General features: G+C 54.2%; 1 protein-coding gene across 2 annotated transcripts; it reads left to right on the top strand.

Annotated features, from left to right (window-relative positions):
• Positions 1-1672: 1672 nt before the first annotated feature.
• DEDD2 (death effector domain containing 2) lies at positions 1673-21207 on the top strand. 2 transcript variants are annotated; one of them, XM_082710915.1, is made up of 5 exons: positions 1673-1833; positions 2452-2817; positions 4683-4805; positions 8459-8599; positions 17497-21207. In XM_082710915.1, the coding sequence occupies exons 2-5, from the start codon at positions 2490-2492 to the stop codon at positions 17886-17888; spliced, it is 984 nt and encodes a 327-aa protein (XP_082567041.1). In that variant the 5' UTR covers positions 1673-1833; positions 2452-2489; the 3' UTR covers positions 17889-21207. The 2 variants fall into 2 exon arrangements, with proteins under 2 accessions (XP_082567041.1, XP_082567042.1); XM_082710916.1 differs by having other exon boundaries at positions 1695-1867.
• The last annotated feature ends 2319 nt before the right edge of the window (positions 21208-23526 follow it).

Here is a 23526-nt window from a genome sequence, read left to right as displayed (position 1 = left end):
CTCACTATCCACGCCTCCCATTGGGCGGTGCCCTTACCCATGGTAGCCAATTAGAGGCGGCAGCGAAGGGCACGCGCCCTTGCGCCTGCGTGGTGACGTTCAGGCGGGGCTCGCCGAGTTTCTCCACGCACACAACTGTGCCCTGTGGGCGGAGTTGGGGGGGGCGGCTCAGAAAAGCGCCTGCGCAGTTCTCTTGGGCTAGTTTGCCAAAAATCAGAGTTTAAGTGGTGAGAAGTGGGCATCATTGGAAAGCGAGGGCGTATGGAATGAACTGGATCTCGGGAGACCTTGACAGAGGTGATATTTCGTAGCCGAAGAGGCTGAGCATCCCTGAGAGCATAGATTTGACGCCAGACACACTTGGGGTACCTCTCTCAGGGCCTCACTCTTACTTCTCTGTAAAATGGGCTTGAATCACATACACCTCAAAGGCTGTTGAGGGGATTGAATGAAATCAAACACGTGAAAGCGCTCAGCGCAGGGCCCGATACACCGCAGACGCTCACTATAACCCATCTAACATGGACGGAGTCCTTCCCAGTTTGTAAAACCGCTTTCCCTTCCCTCCCACTCTTCAGTTAATTTAACGATATTCACTTAACCGTCCCCTACTGTGTGTCCGGCCCAGGACTAGGCCTCAATAGGTGACAATTGCCATTAGGGAGAGGGACTCTTTCAAGGTCACTGCTGCGGCCTAAGCAGAGCCAGTGCTGAGCCAGTGCCAAGCAGGGCGTAGGTCCCTTCCCTTTCAAGGGGAGATAATTCCAGGGGTGGGAACCACTTCGGGGAGGGGACTTGTTTCAAGGTACGTGTGAGCCTTGACTTAGAGTCACCTAAGTGTATGTGGGGGGTGGGGGGTGGGGGCTGGCTATAGTGCCCAAGGCCTCACCTCAGGGTAGCTGCTCAGACAGGCAACCTGGACTCATCTCTCGATAGGGATCTACCCTCGCCAAAGTGCAACTTGTAGGTGCAGGTTAGAGACAGGGTATTAGGAAGCCCCTAACCTTGGAAGGCAGAGATTGGAAAGGGTTGTTGTGGGCGGGGGAGGGGGCAAGAGGAGGGTTGGGCTTGAGACAGGAAGAGGGTGTCTGACTGTAATAGGGGACCAGTCGGTGATGGATGCCATCAAGAAGTGAACAGTCAGGATGGAGGGGACTATTGCAATCGGGAGGAAGGTACTGGTTCCTAACATGAGATGGAGGAGATTTCTGCTCTTTATCAGGGGAATAACATCGGAGATGGGGGCTTCTATTGGATGAAAGGAGATTCCAGTGGCACAGTTGTGACGTAGGTTCCTGGTCGTCATTAGGAGTAAGGGGCAGTCTGATGGAGCGGCCAAGTCCAGATCATAAGGGGTCCGGGAGCTATTTGAAGCCAGGACGGTCGCTATTGTGGTCCTTTGCCATGGGCAGCCGGGAGCAGTGGTAATGTGTGCGTCTAGATCGTGTTTAGGATGGGGCTGTAGTCCATGAGATGAATAGTTCCAACAGGGCTTGACGTGGGGCAACAAGCACCCAGCGGCGTAAGTCACTTGCGGACAGGAACAACCCTGCAACCAGGAGTCAGATCCAACTCAAACGCGGAAATCAATCTCGCTTTGCGCAGGCGCGACACTGCCGGGCAGGAGGCTACGGTTGGAGGCGGGCCCTGAGGGGTGGGGCTTGGAAGCTTCACTCTGCGCTTGCGCCTAAGGGGCGTGGCGGTCGCACCTGCGCGAGTTGGGGGAAGGAGGAGGGGCGAGGTGACGCAGGCGTAATAATAGAGAAGGTGCCAGAAAGATCCAAAACAAGTGGCTGCGGCCGTCGCCCGGGAGTCGTCAGACACCAGAGTCCGGTGAGGATCCAGAGAGGCCTGAGGGCGGCTGGTGGTGGGTAGACGGAACCTCTTGGGTGTTGGGGGGGAGAGCGGTACCGCCCTAACAGGGCAAGGGGGTCGGGATCGTACAGCTCCACCTGTGCGGGGCGATGGGCTGCTTTGGTCGGTTCCACTTGTGGGGGGCAGAGGGTTACTTTCGGACGCTACCATTGGGTTGGAGCCGCGGTGCTGATCGGACAGTACCACTGGACGAAGCCAAGGGTCACGTCCGGACAGTGCTGCCCAGAGTCAGAGGGCAGTTGGCAGGGTTCTCTGGGATGGGCCCCCACGCTTGTTCGGGCCCAGTCCACTTGGTCGGGTCCGGAGGCTGGTTCGGGACATACCACCTGGGGAGGAGCGTTCGGGCTGGGCAGGCCCGACTGGTGGGAGGACGACCGGGGTCTGGCGTCTCGACCTGTTACTAGGGGACGTCGGGCGATACCATTCCTTTCTGGGGGAAGGGGAGCGGCAAAGAAGACTGGGGTGCGAAGGTGGCCCTGCAGGGCAGGACGGGGCGGGAGAGACGCGCCGGCGGGGGCGGGGTCCGGGTCCTTGCGTCGCTGACCATTGTCCCCTCCCCCGCTGTGTGGGTTCTAGGCCCTAGTTCAGAGCTTGTGCTGCCCCCTCCCCCGGGTATGGCGCTGTCCGGGTTGACCCCGGCTCCGAGCTGGGAGGAGGACGAATGCCTGGACTACTACGGGATGCTGTCGCTTCACCGTATGTTCGAGGTGGTGGGCGGACAGCTGACCGAGTGCGAGCTGGAGTTGCTGGCCTTCCTGCTCGATGAGGCCCCCGGCGCGGCCGGCGGTCTGGCCCGCGCCCGAAGCGGCCTGGAGCTGCTGTTGGAGCTGGAGCGCCGCGGGCAGTGCGACGAGAGCAACCTTCGGCTGTTGGGGCAACTCCTGCGCGTGCTGGCTCGCCACGACCTGCTGCCACACCTGGCGCGCAAGAGGCGCCGTCCAGGTATGGTTGAATGGCAGGGTGACAGACTTCCGGTGGTGTGCCCTGGCTGCGCCTCCAGGGTGCTCGCTCCTCCCCTTTGCTCAGACTATCAATGAGGAACACAGGCAGGGAGGAGGCATGGGTTTGGGAGAGGTGAGCTTGTGGAATTTGGCCACAGCAATGACGTTTGTGGCCACTGTTTATGGAGGGCTTATTTCTTGCTAAGCACAGTGGTAAGCCCTTTCTGTCGCCTTATATCCTCCCAGTAATCCCATGAGGAAGTCCTGTTCGTGTCCCTATCTTACAGGAGAAAGAACAGGGTTAAGAGAAGTTAAGCAGCTTGCCCACATGTAAGAACTGAATCCTGTGTGCTGAGCACAGGAAGTACAAGGTGTTGGGACTGACAAAGTGTTTGTTCCATGAAGCTTATGTTTGATGGGGGGACGCAGCCATTAAGGCAGATAGCTTATTTTTAGACATGGTTATAGAAAAGCAAAGTTAAGAGAATGCAGAGAATAGGGAGTGTTTCACAGTGAAGGGACTCCCCTCCTGCCCCCCCAGATTGGGTAACCACTTAAAACCTGAGAAAGGGATGTTTATTTATTATTATTTTTAAAAGATTATTTATTTATTTATTTGACACAGAGAGAGATCACAAGTAGGCAGAGAGGCAGGCAGAGAGAGAGAGGGAAGCAGGCTCCCTGCTGAGCAGGGAGCCCTGTGCGGGGCTCCATCCCAGGACCCTGGGACCATGACCTGGGCCGAAGGCAGACACCAAACAACTGAGCCACCCAGGAGCCCCCCAAAAAGAATTTACTTACTTGACAGAGAGTGAGAGAAGGAGAGAAAGCACAAGCAGGGGGGAGCAGCAGAGGGAGAGTGGGGAGCAGGCTCTCTGCTCAGCAGGGACTCAATCCCAGTACCCTGAGATCATGACCTGAGCCGAAGGCAGAGGCTTAACCCACTGAGCCACCCAGGCGCCCTGGAGAAAGCAATGTTTAGGTGGCGGCTCTACCCCTGCTGTGTGGAGGAGAAAATGCCAGGCAGAGGGAAAGGGAAGCTTTCAAGCCCTGAGTCAGTACTGAGTTTGGTACCGTCAGAGACCAGTGTGGCAGGAGCAGGGGGTACTGACAGAGCAAGAGCAGAGAGGGAGGGAGGAAGCCACTTCACACAGGAGCTTGCAGGTGACACAGGTAGAAAGTGTGGGAGTCAGGATTCATACCTGACTGGCTCGGCTCTGAGATGATGCCCTGCATCCTGTGAGGGAAGCACTCCTGGAGGAGCAGTTCTGAGAAGGTGAGGAACCCAAGGGTTTAAGGGTCAGGAGTCCTGTTGTGTATAGGCCTGGAGCTATTGAGCCCTCAGCTGGGTCATTAGAGGTGAGGTGGCGAGTCACGGAGGGGGATCACGAACTTCCTTGGCCAGAGGAAGCCCATGGGCATTGGGTAACCAGGAGAAGGGCACCACTAGAGAAGAACTGACCGTGTTTTTGGAAAAAAGATATGTGGAGGTTAGGCTGTGGAAGAGAGGATTTGGAGAGCCTGCTACTCCTTGGGGCCTCAAGGAGTGTTGGGGGCAGTTCGAGGTGGCGGGGGTGGGGGGCGACATTGCAGGGATCCTGACCATGACTCAGTTTACAGAATCCAGCCTTGGCCATTGGAGCTGCTGTAGACACGAGTTGGACAGCCCCAGGAGGTCCTGAGCCCCTTCTGTAGGCATATAGTGACCACTGGGCAGGAAGCGTTTGGGAGGGAGCTGCTGTCTGGGTTCCGAGCTCTGGGGAGCTCAGCACCTAGTGGGGCAGGAGTCCATCTCCAGGTGGGAATTGGAGGCTGGGCTGGGGAGGGGCTAGAGGCCCTGAATACTTTGTTTTTCATTTTGTGAAGTGTCTCCGGAACGCTACAACTATGGCACCTCCAGCTCTTCTTCCAAAAGGACCGAAGGCAGCCGCCGTCGCCATCGCCAATCAAGCGGTACTTCAGACACCCAGCAGGGTCAGTGGGAGACAGGTGAGCCTCTCACCTGGTGGGGTGGGCATGATGGCAGTGTGCCTTTTTCCTCCTGAACCCTGATGAACCTCTCCATCCCAGCCCGCCAAGGAAGGGACTCAAGGGGTCATTCTGTGTCCACATTGCATTGTGTGTGGTGTTTATCCTACAAAAGCATGTGTCCGGAAGCAATGTATGGAATTGTTTGTGGTAGTTTTATAGGGCATCTGAATGACATCACATGGTGGGCAGTCTTCACGTGGCTGCCTTTGCTGGACACATGTTCGAGATTTATTCATGTCAGGGATCTTTAATTCGTTTGTTTTAATTGCCCTGCCAATTCATTTAGGGCGTCTCCTCTTTCCTAGTTCTTAAATTATTCAAACATAATTTGAAACATACAGAGAAGCTGAAAAATGAGTGCAGTGAGCTTGTTCCTATTTTTCATCTCCATTCAGTAATTTTAACATTCTGCCACTTTTGCCTTATGTGTGTGTTTGTGTGTAAGGTGGATTTGTGGTTGAATGCTTTAGAATGAGTTGTAGCCATCAGGATACTTTATCCCTAAATCAGCAGGCATTTTCTGACAATGAGGAGATTCTCCTAGGTCATTTCCAGACCATTATTATGTCTAAGAAAATAAATATTGATCCTCCGATATTCTAATGTTTCATTTTCATGTCTCCCACCGATGGTCTCTACTCTCGGGACCCACTCATAGTTGAGTTTCTGTGTGTGTGTGTGTGTGTGTGTTTGTTTTAAGATTTTATTTATTGATTAGAGAAAGAGCACAAGCAGGGGAAGCAGCAGGCAAAGGGAGAGGGAGAAGCAGGCTCCCCGCTGAGCAGGGATTCCCAATGCCAGGCTCCATCCCAGGACCCTGGGGTCATAACCTGAGCCAAAGGCAGACGCCTACCCCAGTGAGCTACCCAGGCGCCCCTGCATTAATTTATTTTGTCTTCTTAATCTCTTACTTGAGAAACCAGACTCCTTCCCTGCCCCAGATTTGTTTCTTTTCTTGCTATGACTTTGACTTACTGACTCTGTCTGCTTGTTTTGTAGAATGTCACAATTGTTTTGAAGTGTCCTATCATTTCCTCGTGGGGTGCTGGAGCTGGTATAGCTCCTGTGAAGTGGGGAGCCCCGTCACCCTCACCCCAGGAGACAAGCACGGCAGGAGCCACTGGGCGTTGTTTCTGACTTGAAACTCGAAAACCCTGTAAATGTGTGGTCAGAGTAGTAGAGAGTGGTTTTCAGGACGGAGAGTGGTTTTCAGGTGCAGTAAAAAGTGTGTCAGGAGGCTCGATGAGATTCAGGTTACATGTTTTGGCAGGACTGTTCCTTAGTTGATGCTGTGGGCTTTACGTTGGAGCCCATCAGGAGGCTGACATTCTGGTTTTCTTGCTGTGAGTTGGCAGGTTTGAGCACTTGGTTAAGGTGGGGTCTGCCATGTTTGTCCTTTGTAAAGGGACATTTCCCCCTTTGACTTACAGTCTGTGGGGGAACACCTTGGCACGTCCTGATACCAGAAGCATCCTTGGTAGGTTTAGTAGGCATCGATGATCTCTGCTCAAACCAGTGCTGACACTGGTGTTAATAAAATGGTCGTTTTCTTACTCTTTTCCAGTGGTCTGTTAGCTGGCACTCTTTTGAGACTTTTCCTTTTTTCTCTCTTTTTTCTTGGGAGGAGGGGGAGCAGTGCTGTGGATTCCTATATAATTGTTTATTTACTGTGTTAAAATCCATTAGTCATTTTTCCTGAGGTTCAAATTGATTAGCTCCTACTGTCTTTTTGATGGGGCTCCATCATTCTTTGGGCTTCCTGCTCTGGGGGACTGCAAGATTTTTGGACTCACCTGTCTTTTTTCTTCCCTAGCCCTGGAATCAGCTGTTTCCAGAAGAAGCCTCATTTCTTCTAGAGGGACTGTCATTTAGAGACCTAGACCTGGGTGCTGAGTGTGTGTATTGTTTCTGGCCTCTTTTAGTGAACAGAGCTAGAAATTACTTTTTTTTTTTTTTTTTTTTAAAGATTTTGTTTATTTTATTTATTTGTCAGAGAGAGAGAGAATGAGAGCGAGCACAGGCAGACAGAGTGGCAGGCAGGGTCAGAGGGAGAAGCAGGCTCCCTGCCGAGCAAGGAGCCCGATGTGGGACTCGATCCCAGGACGCTGGGATCATGACCTGAGCCGAAGGCAGCTGCTTAACCAACTGAGCCACCCAGGCGTCCCAGAGCTAGAAATTACTTTAAGAAAATTCATATTAGTATTTTGGGGCACCTGGGTGGCTCGGTCGGTTTAGTGTCCAACTCTTGATTTCGGCTCAGGTCATGATCTCAGTGTGTCCCATCTTTCTCATTTCATGACCTCAGATCAAGCCGCAGGTCCATCTCTGTGCTGGACGGGGTGCCTACTTGGGATGCTGTCTCTCCCTCTCCCCTTCTTGGCTCTTGCCTGCATACACACTCTATCCCCACCCCCAAACAAAAAAAAATTTGTCTTACCGTTTTTGAAATTAACGTTATAAATATTTGTTTCTTGTACACTAAAAATTCTGGTTATTAATAGCTTTGAGATAGAAAATCTATTTGGTTCATTTTATGACAATCATAGCTTTGAAAGTACGTCAGTGCCGCTGCTGACTGCCTCTCCTGAATGAAGCAGACCAGTTAGTTACCTGTGGTTCTTCCTGCCCTAGGAGTGTGTCCCACCAAGAGTTTATAGTCAGAACATTCTTCCAAGTTACTTGAAATAATTCTTCAGTTCGTGTTACCAGTTACATATGCAGCTAGGTTTGTTTCTGTTAATTTTATGGTTGGTGTTTTTGTCTCTCTAATTTTTTGAGTATGTAAACCACTTTAATGACTCAAAAGTCAGGGGCGCCTGGGTGGCTCAGTGGGTTAAAGCCTCTGCCTTCGGCTCAGGTCATGATCTCAGGGTCTGGGATTGAGCCCTGCATTGGGCTCTCTGCTCAGCGGGAGCATGCTTCTCCCTCTCTCTCTGCCTGCCTCTCTGCCTACTTATGATCTTTTTCTGTCTATCAAATAAATAAAAATCTTTTAAAAAAAGAAAAAAGACTCAGAAGTCAAAACTAATAGAATCGGGAGAAGGATGTTCTCAGGAGGATTGTTTCCACTGGCCCCCAACCCCTAGTGAGTAGGTAACTAATTTCATTCATTTTCTGTTTGCCTATACAGTGTTTTGTCTAGGGAAAATAGCAAGTTTGTATGCTTATTTTGTTTTTCTTTTAAGGCAAGATGTAGTAAGTTGTAGACACTTGTTCTGTGCCTCGCTTTTACTTTACTGAGGAGTCAGCACCCTGGTAATTAACCTAGTGTACTGCTCACCATATGTTTACATTGTGTTTGCATTGAGACAGGAACAATGCCGCAGTGGTCTGTCTGTTGTCATGCCTGTTTGCTGACGAGGTTGTGCAGAGCTTTCTTGAGGGTCAGACCTGGAAGTGGGGCTGCTGGATGGTGGGGTGTGCTCTTCTGGGTGAAGCTAGGTTCTACTTACTGCTCGTCTTATGGACCCGGCCACTGAGGCCCAGGAAGCAGAGGGGCTCACCCAGGGTCTCACAGCACGGAGACCAGCCTTGAGCCCTTGTGCAGGCCCTTGCCACCGTGCTCTACCTGTTATCCTGGTCCTCAGTGTGCCCCATCTTTTTCTCCTCAGGCTCCCCACCAACCAAGCGGCAGCGGCGGAGTCGGGGCAGGCCCAGTGGTGGTGCCAGGCGGCGGCGGAGAGGGACTGCCACCGCCCCCCAGCAGCCGCAGGAGGCATCCAGACCTGCCTCAGAAGGCAAAGTGACCTGTGGTAGGTGTCTGTGGGCCATGGTGAATGCATGGCCAGTGCTTGTGGCCGGCTGCTGATCCCAGGGCTGGCAGAGGCAGGCGCCTGTGCAGAGTGTGGCCCACCAGTGGGGAGGTGGTGGCTTCTGTTTGTCCTTTTCCTCTTGCATGTCTCCATCCTGCCTATTGTGGAAGGCTCACATGTGTGACCTCCTCCAGGAAGCTTTTCCTCACGACCTCTTGCTCTCAATTTTATTTGTTTTTTTCAGTAACCATTTTTATAGGTTTACTTAGTCTGCAGTAGAACAATGCACGTGTGAGAAATGAGGATCCTGGAGCTGGCTGCTAGGGTCACTTAGCCTTGGCGTTTAGCTAGGTTGTCTGACCTTGGGCGGGTGACCGAACCCTTCTGTGTAAAATGAGGCTGCTAGGGTGCTCCCCAGCTGGGCTCGTTGAGAGAGAAGATGAATTAACCCGGTAAAATATTCCCTCAGTGCCTGGCCGGGGGCCCACACCATGTGCTCCGTACCGGTTTGTGTGTCTTGCTGTCACTGTGCAGTGTGCTTGGGACAGGAATAGCAGTGAGGGCCCTTTGGTTGGGGAGGCGACCTTCTCATAGGGTGACAGATCAGTGAAACTGCAATTGGCTTTAGATAGTGCCGTGAGCAGAGGGTGGGGAGTGGGTGGAGGATCCTGGCAGGAGCCAAGCCACTGGGCCTGGAAGACCTTGGAGTGTGGGTTTTATTCCATACAGCAAGTATTACAGTGGATTTTCAGCAGGGAGTGAGGTGATCTGATGCCTGTTTTCTTTTTTTGTTTTTGTTTTGTTTTGTTTTTAAAGATTTTATTTATTTATTTGACAGACAGAGATCACAAGTAGGCAGAGAAGCAGGCAGAGGAGAGAAAGAGGAGGAAGCAGGCTCCCTGCTGAGCAGAGAGCCCGATGTGGGGCTCAATTCCAGGACCCTGGGATCATGACCTGAGCCGAAGGCAGAGGCTTTAACCCACTGAGCCACCCAGGTGCCCCTGATATCTGTTTTCAATGGAACTCTGACTCCATCTGGAAAATCAGTTAGTGAATGATGACGTATAAAGTGCTTAGAAGCGGGCCAGGTACAGATAGGTATAGCATGTGCCGTGACAGGTACTTGTTGAAGTAAATTAAACAAAAAGGAAGCAGGGAATGGAGGGAAGAGGCTGGACAGCCCAAGCGGGAGAGGTGGAAGGTCTGGCCCAGAGACGTTCTGTTGGGGAGGGGAGGGCGCCAATAGGGCTGCCTGGGCCTGCGGGTGTGTTAGGCTAGGTGTCTTGTGGGCTCTGCTGTAGAGATTTGTGCTTGGGCCTTGCCTTTGAGAACTGTGGCCCTGAGGGGCATGGTTGGGCGTGGGCTCATCAGCCCACACGTCTCTGGTTCCCTCTCTTCCGAGTGTCCCATCCACTCCTCCGATGAGGCTGCGGAGACCTGTGCTGGGTGCTGCCAGGAGGAATAGATACTGGTGTCCTCTGACAACCCTCAGCTGGACAGTGTCCTCTGACAACCCTCTGCTGGATTCGGTGGCTGCCCCGGGGTGACTCTCTCCTGAGGCAGGCGGTCCTGAGCAGAAATACTGACCTGGCTGGGCAGCAGGGGGCCTGCTGAGCCAAGGCGGGGAGGGGTCTTGTTGCCCCAGAGGCTCCAGGTCTCTTCAGGTGGGCTGGGCCATGGCGGGCCTTGGCGGGGATGTTGTTAACCCAGGGTGTGGCTGGGTCTTGCGGTGAGGACTGTGAGCAGGTCTGACTGCTGACTCACTGGGCAGGGTGGGGCTGGAGGGAGGCCCTCCCTTGTAGGCTGCTGATGGTTCCCTCTGGAAGCTAGGATGCTTCACCTTTAATGAGGCTCAAGACCAGGGGTGGAAAGAGGCTCCTTCAGACTAGAGTGACCCGACTTCCTTGCCCCCATGTGTGTATGACAGCTGTGGGGCTTAACCCCTAGTCAACTGCCCTCCTGAGAGGGCCGGAACTGGACCAAACTCCGGGTTTCTTAAGGGGAAGGGTGTCTGGAGTAGCCGGGGTTTGGACACAGGGGCTCTGAGTTTCCACATCCCTTTTCAGGGCCATCCACTGGGCACTGTGCTGGGCGCGCTGTTCGCTCGGCCCTGAGTTTTCAAGACAGCCCTGAGGTAGGGGTGACAGCCCCCATCTGCAGAGTGGCAGGCTCCGATCATACTCCACGCGTATGCTCATACTCCACGCGTATTCTCAGAGCACTCACTATGTGCTGGGCACAGCAGGGGGGCGGCGCGTGTCCTCCCATTGGTTTCGATGGGAGGAGAAAGCCAAAAGAAACCAGATGGCGCCTGAGAAGAGAGGGCAGGGCAGGGGGGTAGGGAGTGATGGAAAATGCCATTTCAGGTGTATTTTCAAGATAGGGTGGTCTCAGAAGACCCCTTGGAAGAGACAGAGCGAGTGTGTGGATGCCTGGGGAAGAGTGTTCTGGATCTGAGGATTGCAGGTGCCAAGGTCCAAGTAGGACTGAGCCTGTGGTGGTGAAGGGCTGGTAAGAAAGCTGGCCAGTCTGGAGCCCGGGGAACAAGGGGGCTGCTGGGAGGTAAGTACAGGCTAGGTGGGGAGCCCGTCCTGCAGGGCCGGGGGCCGGGGCTTTCACTGCCTTATGTGACAGAAAGCAGCCAGAGGATTTGAATGACAGGAGGAGCTTTGCTCTTTTCCCTGTTTTCTGTGGAGAAGGTACAGAGGCAGGCACACCAGCATGATGACCGCATCCCCCCTTCACTGCCCTCAGCCCTTGTCGGCTCGTGGGCAGTCCTCTTGGACCATCCACAGTGTTTTGCAGTCGTTTTCAGGAGTTTTGTTATTTGCTCTGTGGATTTTCTACTGTGTACTTCTAAAAGATCAGAATTCTCGAAAAATTACTGCCCCGAAAATGTCAAGTTTCTGTCAGATGTCCAGTCAGTCCTCTGATGTCCAGTTGTCTCAGAAGTGCTGGTTCTGTTTTTTTTAATTTAATTTATTTGAGAGAGAGTGCGAGCGTGTGCGTGCGGGGTTTAGGGGGCAGAGGAACACGCAGACCCTCCACTGAGCAGGGAGCCCGATGTGGGGCTCAGTCCAAGACCCTGGGATCGTGATGTGAGCGCAAGTCTGGCGCTCAACCGACTGAGCCGCCCAGGCGCCCTCATGCTGGCTTTCGGAAGTCTCTTCTGATTGCGGAGATCCCCCTACCATGTCCGTTCTCTCTCCCCCATCCCCTGAGCTCTGTGTTTGTTGGAGGTAGTTGTCCTGTTTCCTGAAGACTGGGTTTTGCCAACTGCATCCTGCAGTGGAGTAGATCGATAGGGTCCCCTGTTGTCTGTGTTTCCTGGAAATCGGTGGTTGGCCTGGAGAGACTTGATCAGACTCTGGTGCGATGTTTTGTTCTCAAGCTCACTTCCCAGGTGGTGCTGTGGCCTTCCTTCGGGAAGTGGGGAGTGAGTGGCTGCTTATCTTAGTGGCAGCGTCTCCTCGTTGCTTTGATCTGCTCGTTCCCGAAAACCTTACATTTGATATGACACGGTGTCCCCGGGGGAAGACTAAAGCAAGGTTGGGCACCAGTATTGTCCAGAGGAGGTGGGGTGCGGGCCCTGGAGTGGCAGTGGAGGGGTAGGGGTCTTTCCATTCGAGCACTCTGGCTGCCCTTCTCCCCCTTGTGTCTGTCCCTGTCCTTTCCTGAGCAGCCCCTGGGCATCCCTGCTCATTTCCCTCCGCATCTTATTCTGCGCTCGAGGAGAGAGGGATGAGGTTTGGGGTTGGGGGACAAGAGGATACTGGGGCTCACCTGAGTGCAGGAGCAAGAGCAGCTTTCCTCAGTAGGAAGGTAGCACCACCCCCTCTGCCCTGAGGACAGGGAGCCTTGCTGCACAGCTGTCCAAGGGGAGAGGGACCATTGCTAAATGTTTGGCGTTCTTGGCCGGAGGAAGCAATTCAGCCGGCTCCAAGCCCAGGTCACACAGGGGCCAGAAGCTCTTTGCGCCTTGCTCCTCACAGACACCCTGGACCAACCTGTCCATTTCTGTCCGTGTCTGCTGCATCTGTCCTGGCCCTTTGGCCTTCCCCGGACCCTACCCTGGCTCTGTTCCTGCCGCCTCGCTGCCTCTGCAGTGCGGCCCAAGTCGTCTCGGTGTAAGTTCATGTCCTTCCCTAGGCCCTCGGAGGGCTCGTTGTGTACCAGGCACTGGCCTCTGCTCTGTACTTGCAGCCAGCTGTGTAATCCCCAAAGCGACCCCACGAGAGCCAGTGCAGGGGTGAGGCTTTACCAAGGAGGCCCCTGAGCTGCTGAGGTGTGTGTTTGCCTCACGAGGCCCTGGACTCCCTGCCCCTCCAGGTTGGGTCCTGTCCCTCCAGTCATTCCTTGGTACCCTTCTCCTCCGCATGGTCCATCCACCCTGGCCCCAGCCTCTGAACGCGTAGTTCATTTTTTGCTTCTGGACTTCGATGGGGGCCGTTCTCTCTCCTGGGAATGCTGCTCTTCCTTCTCCTCGTTTTTCTCTCTTGACCTACTTGTTCTTTACATTTTACTTCCAGTGTCATTTCCTAGAGAGGTTCCATCTGATTGTTGAAATCTAAATTACACCTCGCTCTCTCTCATTTTCTCTTGTGGCCCTCGGGATGTCTTTTAATGATAGCTTACCGTGTATCATTGTGCGAGAGGCCGCAACAGGACAGGGTAGTTCAGAGCTTGGGCTGTGGGGCCAGGCTCTGCCAGGCTGGAATTCCAGCTCTGCCATTTCCTGCCTCTCTGCCCTGGGGCAGGTGACTCATCCTCTGTGCCTCAGTTTCCCCATTTGCAAAAAGGAGGTAATAGCACTGCTTTTGAAGGTTACAGGGAGAATCAAAGGGTCAGTAAGTGACCTGTGTGCCAGTCTGCAGTAAATCCTCTGTGCGTGTCACCTGTTGTCCTTTGGTCATTTGGGCGAGGACTAAAGGGGTGATGGCGCTTGGTGCCCCTGATCCTTGGCCAGGGGTGGTAAAACAGGTCTTCTCCTTTGCCTTTGTGGAGTCTCCTTGGCCCCTTTCTCTGAGTGCCACACTGTTGTGTTCCAGACCTGATGTTGGCCTCTGGTCTGGGGAGGGATTTCATTTGTCAGTGGGGATAAGGAAAATGCTGTGAGGATTCAGAGCCAGAGATCGGGAACGCCCTTGGGGAGGGCCTGGCCCATGGGAGGCGTTCCCTAACTGGGGTTCTGTATCTTGCCAGCCCACTGGTGGTGGGGCATGCGTGTCACCCCACATTCCTGGGCCTTTGTAAATTGATTCATGGGATAAAAGAACAGATGGGACACACAGTAGTCCATCCTGGTTTTGCTTTCTTTCCACCCCCCGTGTTGGGGGCAGGATCTGAACAGTTTCTGCCACAGGTTGAGTACGGAGCTGTGCTGAGGAGAAGGGTGATGTGGGAGGGCTTCACTGGCTTGGGATGTGTGGTCCTGTGACCTGGGCCTTGGTGGGTGAGTGGGTCTGTTCTGCGCAGAGGAGGTGGACCAGTGATCATGCGAGTGAGTAAGGCTTGTGATGGGGGCCCTGGCCTTGTGACTAGGTAGGGCAGGGGAGAACGCAGCTGGAACTGAAGGAGAAGGTAAGGGGGAGGTTCACTTGGGCCCAAGCGAGAGAGGACCAGGCCTGGGCAGGGGCCGTGGGGTAGAGAGGTGGGTGTCGAAATCACAGTTCCTGTTTTTGGGGGCCTCTTATGTCGTAGGACCTGGGGCAACTGCTTCATGAGTTGCTTTTTTGAATCCTCGTGACTGCACCATGCAGCAGGGACCTCTTGTTTGTCTGTTTATGTTTTTCAGATGGGGAAACTGAGGCTCAGAGAGGTGAGGTCACATGCCCAAGGCCCCACAGCTAGAGAGTGGCAGAGCCGGGACTCGCCTCAAGGTCTGTCGGACTCCGCCACCTGGCTTTGTGCCTCTGCCACTAAGCTGCCCCGTGTGGCCTTGGACAGGTGCTGCTTCTCCCAGTCCCCTGCTCCCCGGCCCACACCAACTGAGGGTGTGGTCAGGCACTCGGGGGAGTCTAGGCTATAGGCCTGGCGGTCTCATGTGGTTCTTAAGATGGAGGGAGTTGGGCCTGAGGGCCGTGGGAAGTCCTAGGCGCCAAGGCCAGGTACGGTTCCCTGCGCTTTGAGCGGAGAGGATGAGGTTCCCTCACAGAAGGAGGAAGGGTAGGTAGGGGTGGGAGGAGGAAGTGGGTGGTGCTGAGAAGTCATCTGGGGGAGCAGAGACCTGCCTTCCACCTTGTGCCCTGCTGCTGACACCATGTGTGGAAGGCGCAGGGAGTTGGGCACATGGTAGTTCCCCTTCCAGAGCTTCAGTTTCCTCATCCATCAGATGGGTGGCATGTGGCCCGTACCCTGTGGGGCTGGTCCGGCGGAAGGCTGAGGGTGAAGCGTTTGGCACATCAGAGCTGTCGGCGGTGCCGTGCTTGGAGCACCCCTTGGGCACTGTTGGCAGTGCTAGTCACTTCTTTTCCATCCACTGTTTTCTTTCTAGTCCTTTCAACGGTCTTTTTGAGTTGGAATTCCCGGGTTCGTCAAGAGCCTGGGCTCAAAGAGGTGCTGACTTGTGCCAGGTTACACAGCGGCATCTAAAGGCTCTGGGTTGTACTCATCTTCACGGACCCGAAGCTGCCCTCTGGGGCATGAGCAGCCCAGTGACCTCTGTGGAGCACTGCCACACCCTGGCTGCGTGACCTTGGGCAAATCCCTTCTCTTCTCTTTGCCTCTGTTTGCTCACCTGTAAATTGGGGTGATTATAGAGCCTGTCTCATGGGGGTGTTCGTGGATTAAATGAGTTCCTGTGTGGGTGGTGCCTGTTGTCATTTCCAGCTCATACCTGACTCTCTCACAGCTGGGGTTGTGTGGAGAGGAAGTTCTGTTAGTAGCCTGAGTTACAAGTGGGGTTTTATTATTTTTTAAAAAATATTTTTATTTATTCATTTATTTGACAGGCAGAGATCACAAGTAGGCAGAGAGGCAGGCAGAGAGAGAGGGGGAAGCAGGCTCCCCGCTGAGCAGAGAGCCCAATGCGGGGCTCGATCCCAGGATCCCGAGATCATGACCTGAGCTGAAGGCAGAGGCTTAACCCACTGAGCCACCCAGGCGCCCCACAATGGGGGCTTTATTAATCCCACAGGGAGGTGATCTGCTAGAGGTCACATTTATAGGGACAGTCTAGGAAATCTTGGGTGCTGTGCCCTGCGCAGAGCTGCCCCCTCATTTGGGCAGATGGGGTCAGGGTCGTAAAGAACAGAAACTAAGCTCTGACTGGCCTGAGCAAAAAGGGAATGGGGAGAGAGAGAGAAGATGCATCCGAACCAGGGCGTCTTGTCGTCCTTGCGGGGCGAGGGCGATAAATGGTGCCGGCACCCGGGAACTAAATAAAGGAATCTTGCAAGGAAAAGGAGGCTCCAATTTGGATCCCAGAGCGGCTGGTGCGTGCAGCCTTGCCTCTGAACACCAGTCATGATGCTGAAGATGCTGATGATAACTCTGGGGATGCTATACCTCCTGCGGCAGACTCAAGCCAGAGAGCTTTTCCATTTCAGAGGACAAGTTACCGGTGGTGCTATCCAGAAAGAAGAGAGATTTTGGTATCACAGCCGCCGTTGTGACAGCATTGGCTATATCTACAGCAGCTGCCACGGCAGCAGCAGTCTCGCTTGCTGCAACTATACCCACTGCGGAAGCTGTGAACACCCTTGTAGAAGGAACGGCGGCTGCCCTTCAAACATAGACTCAGATCAATGCACATCTATCTGCAAGCAGAAATCCTGATAGTCAACCAGAGAGTGGATTTGGTTCAAGAACAAGTGGACATGGGGGGCCCTATTGGGACTGGGATGTATAGTACCCCTCCTGGCAATTTGTGTAACCCCCATAGCCTATACTAATATGAGTGACTAACAGAAAAAAAAAAAAAAAAAAAGGGAATGGATCGTAGCAGAGAATCATGCTCTTTCCTCCTGGTGGCCAAGTGCCCCCGGCAGCTCCGGGCTTAGGGCCCACCATCTTACCAGCCTCTGAGGAAAGAGGGTACCTGCTACCAGCAAAGCCATCCCCGTCCCAGCCTTGAGACCCCTGTGTGGCGCTCTCCTGTTGGGTATGGTGGCCCCACAGGAGTCTCACTGAGTGCAGGATAGGGCGAGGCCCGTTACTGCAAGGCAGGTCTTTCAGCCTGCGCATTGGTTCTTTCACAAGTATCTATCGAGTGTCTGCTGGGTGCCACAGGGCTACACCCGTGAATAAAATAGACAGTCTCTTCCTTCCGGGGGGCTCACAGGGGGCCCAGCCAGGGGAGACAGGTGAAAAACCTGACAGCATAAGGGAAACCTCCGAGGTTAGGTGGTAAGTGCCTTGGGAAGAAAGGGAGCAGGATCTGGGGGACTGGGAGGGTCGGGGGCTGGGGTCCCTGGTGGTGGTGAAGTTTTAAATGGGGAGCTTAGGGGAGATGTCATTGGGAAGGTGGCATTTGAAGGAATTGAGGGAGCAAGTGATACTGGGCCGGCCAGAGCATCCCCAGCGGGAGGAGAGGCAGGGCTGGGTAGAGCCTGCCTAGTGGGTGGGGGTGCAGCAGGGTGCTGCGGCTGGAGTGGAGAGAGGACCTTGCCGGGTCAGGAGGTAACAGAGGCCAGGCAGCAGGAGAGAAGCCATGGGAGGCCATCTCCATACTTGGGTGTGGTTACCAGAAGGGGGAAGGATGTGGGCAGGGGCCATGCAACCCGTAGGGCAGTGGGAGGAGCCTGTGGGAGGAGGCTGGGGCAGGAGGAAGGGGTTGTGGGCCCCTGGTCCCACTGTGGTGTGTGTGTGCGTGCATGTGCATTTGTGTGTGTGTGTGTGTGTCTGTCTGTCTGTCTTTTGTGTTGGCCCCTCCCTGACCAGTCCCTCCTTCTCCACAGACATCCGGCTCAGGGTACGAGCAGAGTACTGTGAGCACGGGCCCGCCTTGGAGCAGGGTGTGGCCTCCCGGCGGCCGCAGGCACTGGCCCGGCAGCTGGACGTGTTTGGGCAGGCCACAGCCGTGCTGCGCTCCCGGGACCTGGGCTCCGTGGTGTGTGACATCAAGTTCTCTGAGCTCTCCTATCTGGACGCCTTCTGGGGCGACTACCTGAGTGGCGCCCTGCTGCAGGCCCTTCGGGGCGTGTTCCTGACTGAGGCCCTTCGCGAGGCCGTAGGCCGGGAGGCTGTCCGCCTGCTGGTCAGTGTGGACGAGGCCGACTATGAGGCTGGCCGGCGCCGCCTGCTGCTGATGGAGGAGGAGGGAGGACGGCGCCCGACTGAGGCCTCCTGATTCTGGACATGGCAGGACTGAACCCACCTCCTAGCCTCCGGGCCACTCTCTTCCCTGGAGGACATCCATCTCTGCCCCTAGAGGACTGTCAACTTCAGCAGCCCCGAGGACTGGGACAGATGGCCTGGCCCCTTGACAGACTCTCCCACAGGATGTGGGCTCTGAGGCCTAAACCACTTCCACCTGAGTTTCCTTCCCAGCCTCCTCCCAACCCTACCCTCTCGTGTGTTCCCTCAGCTTCAGGAGGCCAGGGACTCAGGCATGCAGATCAGAACGGGCAGGAGGCATAGCTACACATTCACCAAAGGCCCCCTGCACACCGTGTCCTTGACTTCAGTGAACTGTGTGTGCACATGCACACTGCTCCCTCTGGAATCTTCCCTGGGCTCCTGCCCTGGCCTGCTCCACACATGTCTTTGGCCTAAGGGCGTCTCTCTCAGGATATCTGATTTTACTGTCCCCAAGCCTGGACCTCAGCTGCGCTGGGCACTGGGGCTAGGGTGCACACGGGGCCTGCTCCTCTTGCCCAGACATCTCTCTAGCCGGCTGGGGCTCTGCCTGACTTCCAGACACAGACCTGGATCTCCACATTCTCCTGCTCCCCACAGTTGGATGCAGACTTGAACAAGGACCTGCACCCGGAGTGTCACACGTGCATTGCAGTAGCATCAGACCAAGTGTGTCGTTGCCCATGGGGCCAGGATCAGAAACCAACTTCCTTCTCCAAAAGGGAAGGCAAAGGCTTGGGGCTGATGGGAAAGGCCTTTTACAAATGGCGCCAATAAAACTGCCCTAGATTGGGGCTTAGGGTGGGCATCAAGGCTCTCTAGGACTCTTTCTTTATGGGCTGGAGGAAGAAGCTAATGAGGACCTGGGCCCAGTTCCAGCCCTGGGGTTCCTGGCCCAGTTATCTGGCTAGAGGAAGGGTAGGATGCTGGAGCGTCATCAGCTGCTGCTACCCCAGGCCTGCTCTCCTCTCGGCCTCAGTTTCCTCATCTGTCAAAGGAATTAACTGCTTTGGGAGTCATAACCTGTCCCAACCTCATTGGCACATGCTTTGCTCTTGTTAGGTTCTTGGAAATACTAGTGTTTTTACTTTATTCACTGAGGTGCCAGCTATCTAGCCCAGCACTCTAGCCCCAAGCTTTGGAAACCAAACGGGTCACAAGCCACAGTTCGCTGGCTGGAATCCCTCCCCAGATGGCTCCTCATGCCTTCTGGACAGTCCCCTCTTAAATCTGGACCTGCATTCTTCTTCCTGGGGCCCAGCACTGCTTTCTGCTGCCTTGTGGCTACTGGAGGTTGTGGCCTCTTTCCCCGCCCCTTGTTTAAGGGCTTAGGAACTCAGGTTTCTTACACAATAACCAAGGTTTTCCTTCCTGTGGGGGAAGGGAATCAGGCTGGGGAATGGGGGTGGGTGGGAGGAGGTAGGCAGGGACTGCTGGCCTTTCCTGGGGGAAGAGGTACTTCTGCCCACACTTGGGAACCTGGACCGTTGGCCTGTGTTGTTGGGGAGGAACATTGTGGCAAGTCTAAGGGTTGAGACCTGTCCTGGAATGAAGACCTGGTCTAGCACCATACCCTTTCTGGGCAAGAGCTAGGGTCTGCTGGGCACCTCAAGATTTATTTAATGCTTAGCTTGTGCGAAGTAGGGATTCTGCCCCCATATTTGACAGGAAATGGGTTTCAGAGAGGGGAGGTGGCTTGCCTGGGGGATAGAGAAGCCCTGAGCTCAAGAGCCTCTCTCCCCGAGTGGATGCAGGTTGGGGAGGCGGGTGGGGGGTTTCCACGCCCCTTCTTCCCTCCAGTTGTGGGAACTGCCTTTGGTCTGGGCGGGAGTAGGTTTCCTTCTCAAGGTTTGGGGGATTTTTGTACTTGGGGGCGGGAACTGCTGCTGGTTGTGGCTCTGCTGGCCAGCATTGCGGAGCCAGCCTCCTCACCAGGCTTTGAGGCGGGTCTTTCCGCTTCTGCACGAGGGTCCTGCCCCCTTGTGGGGAGAGAGTCAGGCGCTGCCCACCCGTCAGTTCCGGGGTGTGGGCCCCACCTATGGCCCACCCCTCCCCGTTCTCCGAAGCCCCGCCCACCCCACCCTCCCCAGCCCCGCGTTCTCCTACCTCGCTGGTCAGCGCGTGCCAGACGTGGAGACGCCTAGCTGCGAGGCCACCGGAGCCCGCGCAGGCGCAGTGCGCGGCAGGCGCCGGCGGTGGAGGGAACATGGAGATGTCGGTCGCCTCCAGAGCGCCTTTGAGCGCGTCTGCGGTGGAGCTGGCCTGGACTTGCCAGAGACCGCGCGGTACCCCAGGGGGTGAACGACACACCACCGAGGCCAAGAAGTGGGTCACAGAAGGCCGTGAGGACAAGCTGGGGAGATCAAAGAGCTTCAGGAGTCAAGAAAGTCCGTGGGGCATGGCCTGGACAGATCGCGGGCAGGCGAACTAGGGGCCTGTGAGAGCCCAGAGGAAGGCTTCACAGAGGAGAGGAGCCCGGAGCTGGCTCTTGAGGGATGAGTAGGAGTTCAACAGAATGACGGAGAGCGGCCTTACAGCAGAGAGGGCAGCCCGGGGAAGGTCTTAGGAAACGTGCCCAAACCGGGTGCAGAGAGAGGGACAGATCAGCAGAGTCAGAGGTAAGTGGCGGCGCCTAGTCAGCCCTCGTCTGCACAGTGGCCATGTGCTCCCGCGGGCTGGCCACGACGACAGCCACAGCATGGTTGCGCTAGAAGGTGGTAGTGTGAGGTGGGCTCACGAGGCCCCATGTGTGGGGGTCCCGGCCGTGCGCCTGTCCCGGGGCCTCCGCCGGGGCTCCCGCATTGCTCTGGCTGGGGCGCCGCTGGCTCCGCAGGCCCTGTGCTGGTGGGCGAGCCACGCCGGGCCACCGCGGGCCACAGCCCAGGGTGGGTAATGACTGAATAAGCCGCAGAGGCCGGGGGAGCCCAGGGGACACTGATTGGAGGGTCCCAGGAAGGCCTCGTGGATCGGACCCCCCTTCATTCTGTTCAAAATCAACAACACCACCCTACGTTTCAACTGTGAACTAGAACATTCTGAAAAGTAGGGACAACGGATATATGGTGTTAGTACGTTGTAAAACACATGTGCCTCCCACATTAAGAAACACCTTACCACACCCCAGAAGCCCCTCACCCCCCAGCCTGTCATGTGCTCCCTCCTGAACATCCCTACCTCCTCGCCATTTCTCCTAGCTGGGAACACTACCTTGCCTTTTATGTAATAATTCCTCTTTTTATTTTTTTTGCCCCGCAATGATGTAGATAATCTTCTCTCATCTTGCACTTGATATAAATGGAACCATACAATAAGTCTCCCGTTGTGTCTGTTTTCTTTTGCTCAGTGTTGTTTATAAGTTTCTTCCACATGTCCCTCAGTAGCTGACTCACTGTTATAAACATCCCACAAGTACTTCATGCATGGCACTGTTGGTGGACATTGAGGTTGTTTCCAGTGTGGGACCGTTACGAATAGTGTTGCTGCGAACATTGTAGTGCATGGTTTTTGGTGAACAAATGCTTACATTTCTGTTGGGATATACCCGCAAGTGGAACTGCTGGACCTGGGTATGTTCAGGTCTGGTAGATACTGCCTGTGTTAGTTTCCTATGGCTGGTGTAATAAATTAGCACAAATTTGATGCTTAATACAACAGAAATGTATTCTCTGTAGTTCTGGAAGTGAGAAGTCTAAAATTTTCACTGGGCCAGAATCAAGATGTCAGCAGACCCATACTCCTTACAGAGGCTCTAGGGAAGAATTTGCTTTTTGCCTCTTCCAACTTTTGGTGGCTGCTAACATCCCTTGGCTTGTGGCCACATCCCTCCAGTCTCTGCTTCTGTGATCACATTGCCTCTTCTTCTCTCTATGTCACATCTCCCTCAACCTCCCTGTTATGAGGATACATGGGATGGCGCTTAGGGACCAACCGAATAATCAGGACAATCTCATCTCAAAATCCATACTTTAACCACATCTGCTGTCCTTTTGCCATCCGTGGTTACCTTCCTTCACAGATTCCAGGAATTAAGCCATAGACACCTTTTGGGGGACATTTTGCAGCCTACCACATTGCCAAACAACTTTTCTAAAGTGTTTGTACCAGGTTACTCTCCTTCCCACCCTGATGAGAGTTCTCTTTTCATCTTCTCTTTACATACTGTCATCAGCTTGGGATTGTCGGACACTTTAATTTTACCAGTCCAATGAACGTGTGGTGTCCTTGTGGTTTATTTTTCTTCTCCCTGATGATTAATTTCTGCTCATTCTTGAATGCAGAGTAGGAAGTCTTTGGGTGGATAAAATGGACAAGGATATTCCAGATAGGTGGAATAGAATGTATTCCATGAGATCTCAGGGAACATTTGTCTTTTTTTTTTTTTTAAGAGAAAGTGAGTGAGGAGTCGGGGCAAAGGGAAAGGAGAGCATGCCCAGTGTGGAGCCCGATGTAGGGCTTGATCCCGCCACCCTGAGATGAGGACTTGAGCTGAAATCAAGAGTCGGCTCAACCGACTGAGCCACCCAGGTGCCCCTCAGGGAACATTTGTTTTGAATTGAATAAGAGATCTTTTTTAAGGCACTAGGTTATTAAAAGAGAAGGCAGGGGGACCTGGGTAGCTTAGTTGAGCGACTCCCTTTGGCTCAGGTCATGATCCTGGAGTCCCAGGATCAAGTCCCGCATCAGCCTCCCTGCTCGGCAGGGAGTCTGCTTCTCCCTCTGACCCTCCCCCTTCTCATCATCTCTTTCTCTGTCTCTCATTCTCTCAAATAAATAAAATATATATTTAAAAACATTTTATTTATTTATTTGAGAGAGAGAGCACAAGTAAGCAGAGCAGCAGGCAGAGGGAGAGAGAGAAGCAGGCTCTCTGGTAAGCAGGGAGCCTGATGCGGGGCTCAATCCCAGGACCCTGGAATCATGACCTGAGCTGAAGGCAGCTGCTTAACCAACTGAGCCACCCAGGCGCCCCTAAATGAAATATTTTTTAAAAAGAGAGAGAATGCAGAGAGAGAGAGGTGGGACAAAGTGAAACTTAAATAAGATGGTCCAATATGAGGCTCTGGCTGGGCAGGGAAGGGAGAGAAGCCAGGAGGGGTCTGGCCAACCAGCTCCGAACAGAGGGACCAGGGGAGTGGAGCTCTCCATGAGTTAATCTGCAGGTATGATGGCTGTGGGGTCCTAGGGGCCTGGAAGGCAGGTGCTGGGATCAGAGCATGAGACAGCACATTTCTAGCATGCAAAACAGTAATAGATTGTGGTTAAAACCAGGGATTTTAAGTTTGGGCCTCAGAGTCCTGCACTAGCATGCTGGCCCTGCCACTTTACTAAATGTCACCCAGAACTGTGCTCCTTTCCTGACCCCCCAAGTCATTCAACAATCATTTGCCAAAGGATATTTCTGTTCTAGCTACTATAGGATGGGTCAGATCCAGTTCCTCCTTTGACAAGCTCTGGCTTAGTGGGGGACATGGTCACTGGGGGCATCTCAAAGGGACATGCAAGGAGCTGTGGAGGCTCAGAAGAGGCACACTGACTCTATTTTTGGCTTCATGGACCTCGGGCTTCCTAGAGGCTTATGTCTTCAGGTTCTCCCACCCTCTTTGTCACTTCCTTATTGACATCTGTTGACT

This window comes from Mustela nivalis (genome assembly GCF_964662115.1).
Source record: "Mustela nivalis genome assembly, chromosome: 18".
Lineage (NCBI taxonomy): Eukaryota > Metazoa > Chordata > Mammalia > Carnivora > Mustelidae > Mustela > Mustela nivalis.
The sequence above is the reverse complement of the archived record's forward strand: the minus strand, read 5'-3'. Positions and strand labels throughout refer to the sequence as shown.

Bases quoted from the DNA above. Each gene is read 5' to 3' on its own strand.
- DEDD2 (XM_082710915.1), top strand. From the start codon at position 2,490: ATGGCGCTGTCCGGGTTGACCCCGGCTCCGAGCTGGGAGGAGGACGAA. The intron at 4,806-8,458 runs GTGAGCCTCTCA...TTTTCTCCTCAG, and splicing joins GCAGGGTCAGTGGGAGACAG to GCTCCCCACCAACCAAGCGG. The intron at 8,600-17,496 runs GTAGGTGTCTGT...CCTTCTCCACAG, and splicing joins AGAAGGCAAAGTGACCTGTG to ACATCCGGCTCAGGGTACGA.